Source organism: Manacus candei, unplaced genomic scaffold (genome assembly GCF_025592945.1).
Source record: "Manacus candei isolate 608988 ecotype Guabito, Panama unplaced genomic scaffold, ASM2559294v1 h1tg000017l, whole genome shotgun sequence".
Classification (NCBI taxonomy): Eukaryota; Metazoa; Chordata; class Aves; order Passeriformes; family Pipridae; genus Manacus; species Manacus candei.
Window position 1 is genome coordinate 9,211,114 of NW_026138065.1, and position 19,688 is coordinate 9,230,801.

The following is a 19,688-nucleotide window of genomic DNA, read 5'->3' on the forward strand; positions in this document are numbered from 1 at the left end:
TTCATATCTACTGTTCGGGGTGGAGGGAAACAATAAAAATCTGGAAAGCTGCAATCAAAACATTGAAGCTAGAAGCAAATGGATTAAAGGCCTTATGAGTTGTGTTGGCACTTTTTCCTTTTTGAGAAGGTTTTTAAACTAACAGCTTGAGCTACATAAACTTGAAATATTTCTCAAGTGTTTGTTTATGCGAATTGCTTTCTAATGAGGTCATAGATGTTTTCCCGGACACAGTGGTATTTCCTCTTCTTACTCTTATTTTTTATGCTGCTTTCTACATTATGCCTTGAAGACAAACAGACATATAAAAATCAAACATTGCTCAAGATACTTCCAAGTTTCAACTCTAATGCTTTATGATCATATCAAATCATAGCTTCTGAAAAAAATACATTGGTTAACTAGGCAGTGCTTTACTTGAGGTGGCTGTTGTCAGGTATCTTGGGCTAGTGTCATAGGAGGCCAAAAAGCTTATTCTGAAGTGGGGAAGAGGGAGGAGGCTTAAGTCATTGAATAATATAATGATGATACTGTGAAGTCATGATTTCCTTAATGACTAATGTGGAGTCTTATAGTTGAACATAAATTCAGAGTATTTTTTCTACAGTGTCTTGAGTCACAATGATTCAGCCCTGGGCCATGGAGCTACACGACATTGTGTGTGGGGGGAATCAGTTGAGCTGGTTGAACAGAGTGCAGTTTGAAGTTCATATGTATGGGGTATCTGCAAGGTCAAAAGCCCTAACAAGACCTTGTGATATATTCATGATGATCTGCTTCATAATCCAGAACCAAACCTCTTCAGTATAAAAAAATAATAATCATGAAAAAAAGTTGATTAAATCTGCAAACTGTTTCATTGGTTTAGGGAGCATCTTTTTTTCCCCCTTTCATTTTTTTTTAACGTTAACCAAGTAAATAGACAATGTCCTTCACAAAATACTTCAGAATTTTTAGAGGCTCTTAGTTTCTAACAAAGTTTGGATTTAATTATATGTCAAGGCTCTGCTGTAGATAGAAGCACACAAGAAATAGCTGTCTTCTGTTTTTGAAACACTAAAGTGATCACATAAATATTACTACAATTCAGAAGTATAACTGTGAGCTGGCTATTACAGCTCCAGATTGTTTGAAGTGTTCAGTTCTGCATAACAGATCATGCAGTCACAAAATGTTTGTTGGAGTTTTTAACCTATTGATTGGACAACTTTAGTGCAATTTATCCACCTGAGTACCAAGTCCTGCAGAAAGGAAGATTACACTTAAGACACATCAGAAACTGTCTTCTTAAAACAGAAAAATCTATTGTTTCATGTGCTGAATTTTGAAGTAGCTTCATGCTCATCCAGAATGAGAAATATTTAACACCTGTGAAGAAATACCAGTGCTGTAACCTTCCTTTAGGATTTTTTTAAAATTTAGACTTTTAATTGTAGATAATTGCTCTGAAAGTAATTTTGAATAGCATTTTATTTTATTCCGTTGTTGAAACACGATAAAATATACCATGTTCCTAAAAATAAAATAAAATAAGATTGTAGTTAAGTTTAAAAAATGAAAGAAAAATCAACTGTCTCTTTTATATCTGTTCTTCTCAGTAGCAACATGAGCTTAACTATTTCCCATTTAACAATATCTGTAAAATACTTTTTTCTTTCTTTCAGAAGTGAAGCCAACTTGCATATTTAACAGCATGGAATATTATGATGGGGACATGTTTCGGATGGATGCTTGTCGATTTTGTCGATGCCAAGGCGGAGTCTCTATTTGCTTCTCTGCCCAGTGTGGTGAGCTACACTGCGACAGGTACTATGTGCCGGAAGGGGAGTGCTGCCCAGTGTGTGAAGGTACAGTATCTTTTTAATGCTGTTTGCATTTAATTCTGCTGCTTTTTTTTATTTGCCTGTTCAACGGAAATGAACAAACAAGGGCTTTTGTTCTTCTGAGGCTTGTAGATTCCTCCTTAATTCAATTTATTTCTACATTTGTACTGTGCCTGAGTGTGCTGTTTTGTTCTTTGCAGCACTTCTCTGACATTGACGCTCTGCCTTTTCTATACAGAGCTGTTTGGCTTTCCCTTCTGCATCAGAACCTCCTTAAATATGATCAAGTGTGCAGGGATTCTGCGGGGGCCTTCTTCATAGAGGATATAAAAAGCTGTTTCTAACTTCTGCACTGGACATTTAGACAGGCATCTCCATAGCAGCAGTTGTGGCCCTAAGACACAGTTCCATTGCTTTGCAACCTGCTTCTTTTTGTGTTCAACTAGAGCAATACATACTCCTTCTCTGCTCTACAATTATATATATATACCTCCTTTGCCCTGCTGAGAACCTCCTCCTCTGCTTGCTAGGCCTGCAGTCCTCCTAAAAAGGTCTCTTTATGAAATTTCATGTTGACCCTCTTGCTTATACTAGAAAATATTGGAGGCATCTTCTGCCAGAACACAACCAAGATTCCAGCAAACTGGCAGGGACTGGCACTCTACACCTGGATCACGCCCCAGGGGGGATCAGGCTTTGACCACTGTATAGTCAAAAGACCTGTGAAGCACTCCTACTCCCTTTGTTTAGATGTGCATTTAGGGATAGATTCTCAATAAGTGAAATCAGCTGGAAATCTCAAATTCTCCTCCTCAGATAAGAGAAATCTAATAATTAAAAAAGAAAGCTCTGATCGCTTTCTTAGTAATGTTGACACCTAAATTGACAAGGTAAGTCTTCTAGATAGGCAGAATAAATACCTAACAGCCCACCCATTCATGCTTTTCTAGTTGTTGAAGAGGTGGCATTCTTTTCTACCTGCTTTTCTTCAGTGGATTATTTCATGACTGGTTTTCAAGGTGACTCATTGTTTCCTACTAATGTTACTTGATGATAGAAATATAAAGAATATAAAGCTTTCTTCTTTTCTGTAGGAATTCTAAAACAGTAATGGTAGAGTTGATGTGAGTTGTGTAGTACAGGCATAAGCCCTTCTTGCCTTAACTCCTGGAGGAATTCTTTCTCAAAGTCCTGTAGGATATATCAGCATTAGGATATGTAATTTGCTGGACTCAATTTATACCTTTAAACACGACTGACCTTTTAAGGATACCAGGAACTTTGTGGTTTGAGTCACATAGAAGACAATTGCAAATAGCACAAGTCTTATATGGCTTTTCTGTGCTTTCTCTGTATTCCTCTGTCAATCACAATCCTGTATATAAGTTGAAGGATAAAATTCACTTCATTTGTTTGTTTATGATTTGATTTTTGGCTAAGTCAAAATAGTTATTTACAGATGTAAGGTAATCCTAAAACATGAAAGGTGCAAAGTTAAGAGCTTAGGAAACATTTTAATTTTTAAGTGCCTTATTTTCACAAACACATGATTCTTGGTTTAACCCATTTTACTGGAATTGTGAATATCACTACAGTTCAGAGTAGAAGTTGTGAGCAGTTTCAATATTCAGTATTTCAATCCAAATATTCAATGTCATAAAGTGGCTTATAATAAGACAACAGTTACTTAGCACCACTACGTGTTTTTCCTACACTCAAAATGCATTGCCTTCCTTCCAGAGGGGAGTGATGAAACTTCTTAGATAGGATGTCTTATTTCTCCCAAGTCCTTTAAACTTAACACTCTTGAAAAATTAACTTATAGGTAAATCACTTGTGCTTATTTGATGTCCGCTAAAAAATGTTTTCAGTTGTATCTATTGCTTTTATTATATTGGATTTGCTTTAATATGTAATTTTTATTATTGCTTGCTTTGCAAATTTGACCTACTTACGTACATTCTCAGATACTTAATTTTTGAGCCTGACAGTTTTATTTTTATTAACCACCATGATAAGTTGTATATATTCACATAATGTATATATTCTTTTTACTATTAATATTAGCGTAACTTATCAAGTTTCTGGAGTAATACTATTTCTGAAGAGTAAAAGCTGCTTTTACTTCAAGTCATGGGTTTGCATATACAGGGTTGCATTATTTATTTATGTGAAACTTGATGAGAAATGTAACGTAAAGTATGTTCCATAAAATTATGTTATTTAAATACCAAAATCTTCATTTGATTTCTAGCAGATAAGTGGGTCTTGTGGCTTTCAGGGGAAAAAACTTCAACTGAAATGAAACTGAAAACTGAGCCAGATCATCTGTTCAGAAAAACTAGTATATCTCCAAAACTGTGATGAGATGTAGCTTAAGGCAATCTTCTTGCTCTAGCAAGAAATGTGCCAAAGGTCTCATCTTTGCTCATTGTATAAAGTAGTGATATAGTGCTGACACGAGTCATTCCAATGGTTCATTTAGATGTTTTCAGTTTCCTTCAGAAAGCTGGAACAAAAAAGAAATCAATAGATCTAAGATCCATTTTGTTCTGAAAAACAAAATCAGAAAATCAAAACATTAAGCCTCATTCTCTTACAATTCCTCTCATTCCAGACCCACTTTATCCAGTAAATAACCCTGCTGGCTGCTATGCCAATGGTCAGATCCAAGCTCACGGAGACCGCTGGCGAGAGGACGACTGTACCTTCTGCCAGTGCATCAATGGAGATCCACACTGTGTTGCCACGGCCTGCGGACAGAGCTGCCTAAATCCTGTTAAAGTCCCCGGGGAGTGCTGCCCAGTGTGTGAAGGTAAGATTGGTATTTCCTCTTATTTTGCTTTCCTCTGTCATGACTGCTGCTTACGTGGTAATTCTTGGTTTACTTGAAAATTTTGGAGGATTGAAGTAGCTGGTACAGCATTGCCTGGTGACTGAATAAACTACTGAGGACAAAAAACATCAACATGGTTTAACTATACCTGTATGTGGCAATCCTGATACTCTTTTGGCCCAGAAGGGAATAGTAAGAGATGGTTTAAGATCAACATTATTCACCGATGTTGCTCTTAGCTTTTCTTAAATCGTATTAATAAATGTAGGAGAAGTTAGAAGATCAGAAATGTTCATCAGTTGGTATTACTGTTAACTGGATTATTCCTGGTTTCTTCTTCATCAATTTAGTTGCAACTAAAAATCTTTTTGCACACTATAGTTTGATACTGGGCATAAATATTTCAGTTAAACTTATAAAAGGTGGTGGTGTCTGGGAGATAGACTAATTTTTGAAGTTTAAAACTGTATTTTCATTCATTTGTGGAAATACATGCATATGGTATAAATCACTGAGATTTAACTTAACCATATGGTAAAATGCTTGCCCAACCTGACAATGGAAATGTGAAGACTTGCAAACTGAGACAAAAAAAATATTTTAAATTATATACATAAATGTACATTTAGAATTGCATTTTATGGAGGAGTAGTTCATCAGGAAAAAGACCAGGTTACTAAATTTAGAATTGTTTAATCTAGACCTGTTGTCAGAGCCATCTTCGCAATATACAGACACTTGTGGGTGCTCAGTGAGTTGCCATTAAGATTTGTCTGTTCTCTCACTGATAGAAGAAAATTATTTTTGTGTATCTGCATGTGTCTCAGGGCCCTTCTTGGTTTGCAGTATCCATCCAAGTAAGTTCACTGAAATACTTACTTTTTAGGATAAATTTGAGGAGCATAAGAGTTTTTTACAGGTACTCCTTAATTCCAAAATTCACATCACAAGGTATGAAGAAGGTGTCTGATAATGTGTAAAAGCTACCGGTGAATTGTAGGCAGTTGCTACTTGCACTGAATTAATTTTACTATGAAGAAGCAGGTTAAGTGCCTTTAATCCCCAGTGATCACCTCATGATGGATATCACAGTTATTTGCTGTCACCACTCATTATTTAGGTATCTGTGAGCGACCTTGGGAAGGTAGTACAGAGAGAGAGAGAGAGACTGATGGACGTATTTTCAATATGTTAGTATGTTCAGAGGATTTTTTTTTTCCTCCGGTGAAGGAAGGATAGGCAAATGTCTCTGATTTCCTGTTCCAGACTAGAGAAACTGGATTAGAGATAACTGAATTAAATGCTTATATATATTGAACTGAGTTAATTAAGAAGAACTGTGGGCAGCAAACAGGGTAGAACGTAGGCTTCCATCATTCATTATTGAAGGTCGCAATATAAACAAGCTGGTGCTTCTTTAACATACCACACTAATGCCTCTGCAGTGCTTTGAGGACTCAAGTTACCTCCTCTGGACTAGGTTAGGTAATTCTGTGCAATAACATGTATTTTGTTTTAGAACAAGATGCAGCTAGCAACTGTTTAAGTCCATGAAAGTTTTGTAATTGTTAAGGGTGTGGAGTGTGGTGCGAAATTATACTTATTATAGAAATAGACAAAGACTAACAGAATAGCACAATAGAATCAATATTTAAATGAGGTCCTTGTGTCATTTTAATTATATTTTATCCAAAAATAATCTGGCTTCTTATTTGTTTGTCATGTTAGCTGTTGTATGATATATGCTTAATTGTAGTCGTCTGGTTTTGAGTGTGTCATCTGGAAGACAATAACAATGAATGGTATTTTGAGCAACTATCCTAAATTTTAAGCTTAAAAACATCACATTTGAATTGGTCTTTCTTTGATAACACATACTGCCAAATAATCAGTGAGTAATGAAATTACGTAAATGGTGAAACTAACAATTAGTGGAAGTACTTTTAGTTGTTGCCAGGAGGAGATTTAAGTGTATTTGGGTACCAGTGGTCAGAGAATATCTGAAAATGCTTGAATCCTCTCCGCTTTCTTCCCTTCCCTCTCCTACAGCAAAGTAATATAACAAAACCAGATTATTTTGCTCCATTACTGCAAGTTATTTAATTCCAGGAATCCAGATTTGGGATTATTTCAAGGATGAAAAATCTGGACTGTTAAAACTTATCAGTGAGTTCAGATGCTAGCACCCAAGATTTAAAAAAAATTGAGTTTGCAAGAAGCAGTTTTGGATGACTTTGTCAGAAATTATTCAGCCTCTGAGACTTATCTTGCAATAATAGTAAATAAAAAAATCCCTGAGAAATGAACCATCAAGGGTACCAGTAAACTTCTTGAAGTTATATTTTGGGGCATCAAATGAGTTGAAGGCTGCTATGCCTTGTGATCAGCAGCCTAAATAAAAATATTTAGATATATGAGAACAAGGTTTAACCGGACTAGACGTTTGAGACCTGTGTGTCTTTCTGAATCTGTTAACATTTTTCTTTGAAAGCACGCATTAAGAAAATTCCAGAACATTAGGAAAAAATCACAATGTGTTAAAGGTTGACTGTCTGCATTTAACATTAAGACTGTGTATTTTAAAATTATTTTTGAAAAAATAAATGTTTGAGCTGACGGCAGCAGAGACTTGTATATTAGTCATTGACTTCTGGCCCACCCCCAAGGTCAGATAGCATCATGTGTCTTAAGCCTTAAATCTGAGATTAGTAGTGTTTCTACTTGGAGTTTAATGCATGGGATAGGAAATAAGTACTGTCTACCTTCATTGCAATACAGGTATTGCTTGCTAACCTAGTAGGCAAGGGGCTTCTTTAGATTTCTGTTCTCTGGTTTTCTCCTTATAGAAGGGCTGAACTGGGAGAAGTATGCCATGGCAAGACAAGCCTTAAAAACATTGCTTCCTTCACACATCTTACTATCTCAAATTTAAGTTATATCATTTTAATGACAACCTGGTCCCATTTAAAATGCTATTTTGTTTCTGCCATCACTGATATCTGATGCATGGATTGGTGCTCCTTCCCCTTTTAAATCAGTTTTTCACTCTTCTTCCTGAGCATTGATTCTGTTGATGATACAGAAGTTCTGCTGCTGGTACTCACTGTGTTGTTGCAACCTAAAAGGTTGTTGCAAAGAAAAAGATTGGACAAGAAAGAGCGGAATTGGATTACAAGAGGAAAGATGTGCTTTAGAAAGCAGAAAGTTGTTGAGGAAAACAAAATTCCTCCTGTGGCATGTTGGGACTAAGGTTGTCTTTTTGATGTGTTTAGGGCATGGCAGTTGAATTTTCAGCCTCAGTGAAACAAGATTTGCTCAGGAAATTGCTTACATAACTGAAAGCAGTTATGGTAAATCACGTGTAGCTTTCAGTGTTTATGCAAGTGATGGCTGTGGCTCACCAATATATAGCTCAATATAAAGCTGCTTTTCTTTTTTTTCTTTTTTTTTTAACTAAACACCAAAGTGATCAAAACCCTTTTGGCAAGATATCTTGTTACAATATATCACTTCTTGCCAGTTATGTGATGCAGCAATGACCACCAATAAAAGCCCAATGTATCAGGCAGGGAACTGGCTGCTTTAAGGTGACTGTTTCCACAGGGAGAGAGGCAGAAAGGAAGGGTCACAGGAAAAGCACGAAGCTGGAGACAGAGGCACAGTGACACTGTTTGGTGAGGAGAGGAAGACGTTCATCATTGGCCTGTCCCCAGACCCAAGCTCTTCAGCTGATACAGCTTTTCAAGCCAGGCACTTGTGGGAACTGGGAAAATCAGACCTGTCCCATTCTGTGGATCCAGCACAAACAATTAGTTTTAAACTTCTGATGGATGCTTCTATATAGCTTCTATAGCTGCTGTAATGATACTGGTCCTTTGGGATTTGCCTTTGTTTGTTTAGTCTATTATCTATTTAGTTTGTTTTCTCTTTCTTTGTTTTCTAGACAGTCTTCATTAAGAACCAAGGCTTAGGTAATCAGACTGGCCCTCTGTGCTTTCCCGTGGTTTTAGAGCTAGTGGCTTCTAGCAGCACAAGGAAGTCTCAAAGAGAACACATTTCTACACATTAATGAAAACAGACAGCTAGGTAGAGAGGAGAAAGTGGTTTTTCAAGTGTCAAAAGGGACTGCAAAATTTTACTATCTGCTCACACTTCTTTTGGCTTAGAGGTTCTTCACAGTGGCTGGTCTGGGTTCCTGTTCTGTTGGAGCTAACCAGATCCGTTGGCAATCAGGTGCAGTTAGTATTGCTACTTACAGAGTTACTTGTTTCTCTGCTGGCCTAACAACTCTTTTCTTTCCAAATAATATTACTGTGGTTTAAACAGCAATTCCATTTTTAATGAACTTTATTATAAAAAAGGAGAATAAAACATATGAATATATAATAGCATATAAATAAATAATAGTAAAGAAGCTACAGTGATAGAAATAACCGGGTTTCCCACAGACCATCTACAAATTGGAATAATAGCTGTGTTCACAGCAAGTAAATATTGGGTAAGATAGTGTGAAAATACCTAATTTTTTCCTTTTTTTTTTTTTTTTGTTTGTTTTTTGTTTTGTTTTGTTTTTTTTTAAACAAGGTAATAAATACAAGTGTTCAGTGCTGGCATTGATGCCAAAAAATGCCCCTTAGGAAAGTTTATGGTTGCTTCTGTTCCCTTGCATCTCCCAGAGGCTCAGGCTATTCATAGGGAAAGCTGATACACAGTAATTGGTTATCTCGCAGTATGTCCTTCTGCATGAGAGCCCTCAGGTACAGGTGGCAGGGTGCCAGCATAAACCATGAATGAGAAATTAAGTGTTAAACAAAATCCCCTCAGAGGATTTTTCGTGAATAAGGCCCACATTACTTTGCTGTCATTATGGTTGACACTTATCTTCACAAAAAGAAATTAACATTTTCATCAATAAAGGGCTGCAAACTCTAGCTGAGTTGTAATTCAGTTCAGTTCCTTCAGCGTGTCTAGCACTTCATTAAGTAAAAACAGGGAGCAGAGTCCAGTGAAAAGAAACTTGATTCATTCAGGATGAAGTCAGTGGTAGTGAGGAGTGTTCACCAACACGGAGTTTGGGCCCAGGGTTCTCCTTAAAGCATGAAATATAAGTTATTGTTCAGCAGCAGTGCTGTAGCTCTCAACCAGTCTTTTCATCAATGTCAATTAGGGGATGCAAACGCCAAGCTATAGAGAATTGGGCTTACTTTTGCCAGCTCATGATTTAGTATAGTGATTCTAGACAAGGCAGCTGAGCCTGTTGAACCACACCATCCAGAGTATAATGAAACCTACTGCCAATGAAAGTCAATGAAATTCAGGAAGACCGTACTGCTATGAAATAACATTTTCATGGGTTTCAGTGATTCATTGTTGAGTTCAGTGGAAGACTGCTGAAAGGATAAATAGCCAAAGAGTCTTAATGAATATATACATCAGTGCAGCTAATAAGGATGTCTCACTTATAAAGAACCTCATGAATCCTCTAATTCTTTTCAATGCCTGTAGCATTCATAGATTTGCCCCAGATGTACACTAAGTTAGTGTTTGCTGTATCTTCACCTAGTAACAATAACTGAATGGCCTTTTTAATGTATTCAGGCATTTCTTGATAGGCTTAATTGATTCTGGTATGACAAAGGTAATTATACCTTAGTCTCACTCCACCTAAAATTGTAAAAAAAAATTCTTATTAGAATTGAAATACATTTGAAGAGTATATAAGCCTGTTAAACTGAAAACCAGAAGAATTGATTACAAGAGACAAAAGGTTTTAACTTCACATCTTGAGAGTAGAAAGTATGTATTTTGATTGCATCACTGCAAGAAAGACAGCTACACACTCCCATGCACCATTGGTTCATAGGAAGCTTCTTCACATGGCAGCAGTAAAAAGTCTTTGATTATAATAGTTACTTTGAAGGAGAAATACATATTTTAGTAGTTTCAGGTTTGACAGTATGAATAAAATTTGAGACAAAAGGCTGCCAAACTGAACTATGTGCTAGGAAGTATTAACGAATATGTTTTTGGAGTTATTTGTGACATTAGAAAATTGTATCATCTTAAGTCCTTGCATACATTTTATAAGTTGTTATGTGACGCTGAATTGTTGAACCCTGAGAGTTAACACAGATAGCTAAATGCTGGGAAAAAATTTCCTGCAAGGCATTAGGTATTTCAAACCCAGGAAGGAAATTCTTCAGCACAGGACTCAGGACTGATATTTTTCATGTAATGAACTGGAGGGGTGGGGAAGGCTGGAATGCAAACTATGAGGACGGAAAACATTTAGTCACTCTTGGAATGATATGAATGTTTTTACAGGAAGCTTAAGTAAACACACATGCTGCTGCTTAGTAGGCTGCAGTTAACTTTTTTGGACAGTAGACAAAATTCAAACAAGTATGCAGACTCAAATGAAAGGCTGTTGAGCAGCACACCCTTCAGGACCATTTTTTAACCAGTTATCACTTAAAGCATTAGGTAAAAAGCTAGACTACTGTTCAGTTACTTTTTTTTTTCTTTTACTTTTTTTATGGTAAATGCTTGAACACACTGATGCTGTATTTCTTTAAGTCAGTTAGTGCTGGTTCCATAGGTTCAAAACATCTTAATTCTTTTAAAGGTAGTCTGTGTTATAAAATACTACAGAAGAGGGAGCTATTTCACTTTCCCCAAACATGAGCATGTTCTTTATTATTCATGTTGGAGGTCTTTCTGTTTCTTTTTTTCTGTTCTCCTTGTTTAGAACATGATTTTGATTCATTTTTTCTCCCCCTCCCCATCGAAAAGGTTTTTATTTAATGCTCCAAATGAGATGTTCAACATCTTAAAATCCTATTCTGTTACACTTATTCAGGAGAAATGTTGGGCAGCAGAAAAAACGTAGAATACAATAGTTACTTAAAACCAATTTTGTAAAACCATGGAGTAGGTATTTCCCTCACATGGTATTACTGCAAGAAACAAAACCTGTCTGGAGTTAATATACTACATTCCAAATGAAATGAAGAAAAGAGATTGTCTTTCATGTAATAATAATAATGAAAATACCTTGTCAAGAGGTGAAGCATGGGTAATGTATTAACTTAAAAGATTAAATAACAAAAAAATGAGACTGATTAAAGGGGGTTATGGCTGTCACTAAATGACACTTCACAGAGAACTGCTGTAATAAACACCTGGAAGAAATTTTGCTTCCTGAATAAAAGCTAGTTTTTAAATCATGAAGTAGATTTCAAAAAGATGGTGTTAGGCAAACGTGTACTTTATATTGCAGGAGGAAGGTGATCAATACTTGGCAAAAGCATACAGAAATCATCAGAAATTGAAATGTTTGTCTTTGGATTTCATTTCCTTGATTAGGATCTATCAAGGATATTGCTGCTTTCACTGGAAATGTCCTCTGTTTATATGAAAGTAAAATTCATGGAGTCATGCAAGTTAGAAAGGACCGCCAGAGATTTTCTAGTACTATCTCCTGCTCAGAGCAGGTCTAGTGACACAAACTAAAACTGAACGCTTGGTGCTCTCATAATATATGTGGCTTTGCAGTAGAGCAGTTAAGTGTAATCCCTCTTCGTTTTCTGGTACGCATTCGATGGCCAGAGTTCAGATTTTGAACAACTAAGATTTGAAGATGGGTATAGGTTTTCATTCTGCTACCACCTTTAGGAAGGATTTTTTTGTTGTTGTTCACTTCTGTGTAATTCTTTAGTTAATTTTAATAAAATCTCCAAAGTTAGAAGAAAAAACACTCAGATAAACAGTAGAAGTCAACAACATAGCAATAATTCATCTCTGATTTTTTATCTTTCGTTTTATTTTTTTCCATGGCTTTAGCAATCTGCGGTGTATTTTAGTTTTCTGTCTCCTCTTTTTGATAACTTCAACTGATCAAACTGTGTATATAATAAAATTCTAACCCTGAGAAACAAATTTTCCCCTCATCTCACTGAAACATGAGTGCATCAGTTTCTCTCCATATCAGAATACTTTGGTTGAGCTTTAGCTTAGAACCTCAATACTCATCAAAATATAACAAGATCTATATATAAGGCACAGTACTAGACCATCTTGTATTCTAATGTGTGTGTATATATAGTACTTTTCATTTTTAACACAAGAAAATGTCTGCTCTTTGTAAGACAAGCTGTGTCACATCACTCAGGAGAAGTGGGAGGTCTCAGAAATCAAAAAAGAGGGGACTAGGGATTGGTTTTGCTCATATTATAAAAGTATTCTGGATAGAAATATACCAGTGAAAATACTCTACCTTGACTTTTTTTTTTTTTTTTTTTTGGTGACAACCAGTTTCTGTATTGGTATTGCTAATGTAGTCTCTTTAAGGACAAAGCCAGCTCCAGCCATTACTTGTATGTCACTATTTTCCCTTCTTTCCCTTTTCAAGCTAAAATGAATGAGATTCAGGGTTTTGATCACATACTGTAGTGTTTTTCAGTGGACTAGTCAGACTGATGAACCACCAGGGGCTGAAATATCCATTGTGGATTTTAAAATTGTTGAAGTAGTTTTTAAGTAAATAGCAGAGTAAAAAATGAATTCAAATAATTTTATCAACCTCACAGCAGGGAAATTAATAATCTTCTGCACTAAAATTCAGCACAGAAAGTATCAGGTTCAGAGATATGTGGAAGCAAGATGTTCTAATAGGAATCTGCATTTAACCTTATTTATAAGTACTTGTCATCAGCAAAACCTGTGCTCTATTAAATAGTCCATTGTTTTCATCCAGACTCTCTTCAATCCCCTTCTCTCTGTTTTCTTCTCTCTATGGTATAGTTGTATCCTTGGTAAACCACACAGGCAGAAACAGCACCCGTTTTTCCCACCCATTGTCTGTGTATTTGTGCACTGGATCTTTCTTCTGCAGTTTCTACCAAGAGCAGCAGTGAAAGCCCAGTTCAGCTCATGCCGTGGTACAGCTTTTTCAAGCTTAGCTACTGCTTGCCTATTCAAATAGCCAGAAGTCTGGCATAGCAGAGCTGGCTTTATTTGTTGAGTCTTGTCTAGTGAAGTGAAAAGGGCTGATTTTTTTTTTTTTTTTTTACCCTGCCTGCATTTTTGCACATGTGGGGGCAGGGAATGAAATTATTTCTTTTGTCCTCTACTTGCAGCTCATTGAGAAGCAGGCATGCATATAAAATTACTGTATCTCAGGGCTTACCTTTAGGGAGAGGAGGGGGGAAAAGCAGATTTGTAGCTTCTCTGGAAATGCTGAGGATGCTGACAGCAGGCCACAAAGTGGAAGGTAACAGAATAGTAAAACACAATTAATAGGAGACTAAAAAAATCCTTTCAAATGAATATAACAGCAGTTCAATTTCGTCCCTTGAAAGAAATACCACGTTATGGGGTGTATCAAGCACACAAAAAACTGTTAGGTGTGTCCAAGGCACAAAACACAGAGATATAGTTTTGGAAAGTCACCACAGAAATGATATAACAAATATCTTTTTCTGAGATATTAAATTATACATGCAAGTAAAGGGAAGTTATCTTGAGGGGTGGACTTTGGTAAAACACAATCCTCTTTCTCTCTAGGTTTAGTTTACACCCAAGTGGATCAATGACTACTAATTAACCTACGTCTCAACTTTCAGTAAGGTTTTGTGGCTTTTTTTGAACTACAAGTTTTACTTTGCATTCTACCTTCCTATGGTAAAGCTAAAGTTTTCTCCAGTTCTCCAGCCTGTGAACTTTGCTTTGTGTAGCATTAATGATTCATATGATTTGTAGTGGTTTTAACTACCTGTGAGTATAAGCATTGCTGTGGACTTTTGGTCTTTTGAAGTGTAGGGTTTGGGCTTGTTTGGGCTGGCTGACCAGTAACCTGAATGTAGCTTCAGGGTAACTCTTGCATTCTGATCTTTTGCATGTTTAGGATATTTTGGTTAGAGAATGGAGTGAGGTAGGAAAGGAGGTTTTCAGAATAGTCCCCAGATGCTAAAAAATTGGTTTGGTTGCAAAAGTAGTTTATATACTCAGAGGCCTCAACAGCTGGGATTAATTAATGGTGTTTCTGGAATGTAAGATGTTATTGGTATATAGCAATATGTTCATTATTCCTAAAGTAATGGTTTGTTAAAGTTGCAAATGTTAAGTATTAGACACGAATATGATTTAGTCAGATAGTTTGCTGAATATACTTGGAAACAAATACAGAAAGTTCACTGAGCTTAAAAGAAGTCTAGTTTGGAAATCCATGGATTTTAAAATACATTGCTCATTATGGTTACTCTTCTGTACTACATGTGCAAACTCAGAGCTGTGAAATGAAGAATTTACAGAAACCCATCCTTTGACCTCCAACCTAGTAATTTATATTAAACCCTTACAAAAATATGAAAAATTTTAATTTAAACTAGAAGAAGTTTGAGGGGTCTAGGGATACATGGATACCATTATACAGATTTCCACCTTGTATATGAACAGAGCTGTTAGTGCTGGTTTATATATTTATAAAGTGTATTGCTACTTTCCTACTAAAAATTATACAAACAACAGAATTTGAATGTTACTTTGAAACTTTCAGCAAAGTGAGTAATCCGAACCTTGACCTCTGAGATAAGTTTGAAGTTCTTTAACTTAACTGTGTTGTCTTTAATGCAGTTTTTTCCCTCCAAACTCTAGTTAGCTGACCTTAATTTTAAAGCAATTAAAAATGTATAAACTGTTGTGCTGGCAAGAGCAGGGCTAGGAAGAAGCTGTGAAAGCTGAAAATTATGAAAGACTATGAAAACAGAAAAGCTCATTCTTGTAATAGGATAATTTTCACTTGACTGGAAGACATGGGTGCAAAATCTGCCTGCTGGCCATGGAACCAATAGGCACAGAAATTAGTATTTTGGTTATCAGTGTATACATCTAACAACTTAATCAATGCTGAGTAATATTTTACCCTTATTCTGGCAATAAAGACCATCTGCCTATAAGTAAGAATGGCAAAATCTGTGGTTTGAGGATAAGAGATGGGAAGATGTGGCCACTTGCAGTCCATATAATTTTCACAATTTAGCAATACATACGCTGATTTTTTTTTTTAAATTAATTTCCTGTAAGTCTCCATTTCTTGAGATGAGGAGACAAGATACACTCAATTGAAACAGTGAAATGAAAGCTCATAGTTCTTTAAAGTCTTGCAATTTTTTTCCAGAATGCTTTTTATAATGTTAATAATGCTCATAACTATAAATTTGTTGGTTCTTCATTGCCTGAGTTCTGTGAAAAACACAAGCTAAACAAAATTAGTCTCACAGAGTAAAAATTAATTCAGAAAAGATAGGTGTTTCATTCCTTCTGTATCCTGTTTTGTGATAGTAGTTTTGAAGTTCCTTGTTATTTCTATAAGTCTTTGGACTTTTGTTCTAACAACTTTGTATACTAGAACACATTAATATTTCTGGCTGCCCAGTGTATCAAAACAAATTTCATACTCCCAACATATTTAAATGGTGTCAAAAAGTAAGTATTATACTGTTTATAAGTAACTTCTAATTGGCAATAATATCCTCAACTTGAAAAACATAATCTGGTACTGCAAAGTATACTGTAAGAAGTGATGTTTTTGATGAATAGACATGTTGAATGGTTTCCAGAGATCTTTCACATGCAGTGAATCTTACATTCCCTTTTGGTATTCAGATTCTCTCCTGCTATAAATTTCATTAGAAGTGATCTTATTCACACAGAGAACAATTTGGCTACTGAGTCATGTGTTTTGATGTAAAGCTTGGTAGTATCAATCAACTGAGCTTCAGAGGAAGCTCTTTTCGGTTTCTAAAGCAAAAAAAGCTGCATGAAGTTTTTATTAAATACTGTTGGAGAAAAGTGAGCAAAATAAATATTTTACACTTAGTTTCAAACTGCATATGCAGGAAAGCTGATTTCATAGTGAGAAAAAAGAAAGGTAGTATTTCTTTCCAGTTTCAATACTTCAAAAATTTTCTGCAGCTTCATATTCTTTGTGTTGAGTGTACATCACTTCAAAACAAAGTCTTTTGCTTTTATTGTTTCAGAAGTACCAAGAGTATTCATCAGAAACAAAATTAAATAAAACTATTCACTACTGCTTTGTGTATGGATTTTTGTGAACTTAATTAAAATATTCGAGGAATTTCAAATTTATTTGTTTTATTTTTTCTTACCCCCAGAACCAACTTATATCACAATAGGTCCACCCACCTGTGAGGCTTTGGTGAACTGCACTTTGACTGAAAAAGACTGTATCTATAGCTTCAAGCTGGACCAAAATGGTTGTCGCATTTGTCAGTGCAAAACCAGTGAGTATGCAAAAATATGGTGGCTTCTACCTTTTATTTCAAGCTGTATGTTAAAATGCTAATATGCTGGGGTTTTCCATTCATAATGTTGACTATATGTTGTGTTAGTATGTACATGCTTTAAAGTTGCTCATCTGTAAAGAACAGGCTCCTGATTTCTGGCATTGCTTACTTGCTTAAAATTTGTTTGGAGGAAAACATGTAATGTTTGACTTAAGGTAAAAAATTAGCAGCTGGGTAGAAAAGGTAATAATTTGGCACTTAATATTCATTCAGACTCTGAGAAGTCTAGTCAGACTTCCACATTTCATTTTCCTCTGTGTATGTAAAGAATTTCAAGAGCATGTAGGCTTGTGCACTTCAGAAACTTCTATTGCTAAACAGCCTATTTTCAACTTAGTTTTTTCATCAAAACTTAGATTTTGAGGATAAATGTTTGAAAAGTATATACAGGGGGGAATGAGTGTTTGTATATATACAAGCATATCCATATTAAAATTTGTTTCTATAACATATGTTTATATTATATACATATATCTTCAGTTAACATTTACGTAGGTTTTAACATTTATTTCTTCCCCAAGGAAAATTATTGTGCCTTGTGAGAACTTTGTATGTATCAGCAAAAATGTATTTTCTGTTTGTGTTTCCTTAAAAGTTCAATATTTTTGGAAGAAATATAAAGAAATATCAGGTTGGTTTTTGGAATTGGCCAACAAAGGACACCTGTGGAGTACTAATCTTAGCTGCCAACCCAGCCTAGGAGTGGATGGAAACTCTCTTTCTAATGTTATTGTAATTTTGCAGCTTTCTCGTGGCATCTAAGGTTTACACAACTAAAGTATTACTCCATTCCCTTCCTTTGATTTCAGTCCACCCGTTTGCAACCACTTTCTAAACCAGCATGACTATTTTAGGGGTTCCCAGTAGATTTGGTCGAAAGAAAACTCTTAATTGGTAGAAACTAAAGAGTTTTAGGATTGGATTAGTGTTCTGCTAAAGGAGCAAAAAAACGGGTGTCCTGGCTTTTTTTTTTTTTCCCCCTGGGGAAATATGCATTCTTTAATTCCATAAGGTAAAGGAGAAGACATCTTAATAAAACTAAATATGCGGTAAGCAATAATGTTATCATGGTAATACAGAAATATTACTTTTGATAAGTTGTATTTGTGGAAGGATGACTTTCCATATATTACGTCCAAACTGTCTTGAATTACATGCCTTACTTAGTTCTTCTGAAGGACAAAATTAGAAATGTTTAGTTCTGCTTTTAATATGGTCATTTGATTTTCCTTCTCCTTATATTATTACTAAATTGACTGGGGAGTTTGACACAAACAAGATGGACATAGTTGGCAAATTTCATCATCTATACCTGTGTGCAGTCCTTTCTTCCAGTTTGGTGCACAAGAGACACATCACTCCAAAGGATCATTTCTTTTTATCCTAGATTACCTGGCTACACACATACACATACCCCATCCCAGGAAATTTCTGTTCTTGCTTGGAGTATTTCTGATTAAATAGTGCATAAGAACCTATTAAAGAGAATTTTTTTCTTGCTAGATTTGCTTGAAATTATTTTCATGGTACAGTAGCAAACTATCTGGAGCAAGCTTAATAGTATCATTTGTCTGTCATCTTTCTTTTCGGTTAAATAATGTGACTAGTAGATTGCTTAAGAATCTCAGTCACTGAGCGAAGGGAAACCTTTGTTTTCTAAAGAAGTGAAAATAATAGCTTGGAAGTCTTCATCTTTCAGTGGTTATCAATCAGAATGACAGAAATTGAATTTTTCTGTCAAGTAATGTCTCTTGCTTGCAAGGCTCTGGACAAATGAGTGTATGAGAAATGAGAAGAAAGGAGGTTTAGGTCAAATGTACTGAAAATATACTGCACTAATTCTCTGCATTTTGAGATCCTATGTCCAAACCTTTGATGTCCAAATAAGTTTAGTTGCATCTTGGCTCTCTTAAGAATGTGAGAATGTGTACTACCTTTAGCTCATGAAGACTGATGTGGACTTTTGGGAATATCACTGTCTTTATACTGCACTGACTTGTTTTTTGATGGTCTAAGCTGCTCAATAGAGTCAGGTTTAAAGTGCCTGACTAAAGGAATCCTCCCTGCCTCTTGTTACCATCTGAAGTCATCATATCCTAATTCTACTAATCTCTTTCCAATAAAGTTTCATTTTTTACTGATTTCTCTTTAGATATCTCTGCTGAAGATTCGTTATACTTCAGTTTATTTCAGCCAAAATAAAAGCAAAATGACAAAGTGAAAGAACATAGAGTGAAGATGTAATTTTTTCTTCATTATTACCTTCATTTACATTCATTTATCCAGAAATAAGTACAACGGGTTTATTTGGAATAATTATATAAGTACAATATCATGAAACTTATTTGGTACTTTACTGTAATTTAGTTTCAAGTTTATCCAGCCTGATTCAAGCCAGCTACAGAATGAGAAGGATGAAAGAAGCAAATCATAACATTTCTAGGATATGATATCAATAGAAGTAGTTTACTTTGTCTTTTGTTCTTCTTCCTGTTTTTGCAGTGAATGCAAAAACATGCTGGAGCAGCACACACTAAAAACATACATGCTGTAAAGTAAAATAAAATAAAATATTAAAAAAAAAAAAATAACAAAACCAGACCACAGTCATAAGAAAAAGGAGCAAAAAACTGTATTTAGCAAAGAGTGAGCATAGGTAGATAT

At 35.5% G+C, this 19,688-nt stretch overlaps 1 protein-coding gene across 2 annotated transcripts in view; it reads left to right on the plus strand.

Annotated features, from left to right (window-relative positions):
• The window catches only part of CRIM1 (cysteine rich transmembrane BMP regulator 1), a 168,505-nt gene that overhangs the window by 115,037 nt on the left and 33,780 nt on the right, over positions 1 to 19,688 (plus strand). Inside the window, exons 6-8 of one of the 2 annotated variants that reach the window (XM_051783312.1) lie at positions 1,665 to 1,847; positions 4,441 to 4,638; positions 16,833 to 16,961. In XM_051783312.1, the coding sequence (XP_051639272.1) occupies positions 1,665 to 1,847; positions 4,441 to 4,638; positions 16,833 to 16,961 (510 nt within the window). The remainder of the gene's footprint in view (positions 1 to 1,664; positions 1,848 to 4,440; positions 4,639 to 16,832; positions 16,962 to 19,688) is intronic. The other variant, XM_051783313.1, reaches the window with a different exon arrangement.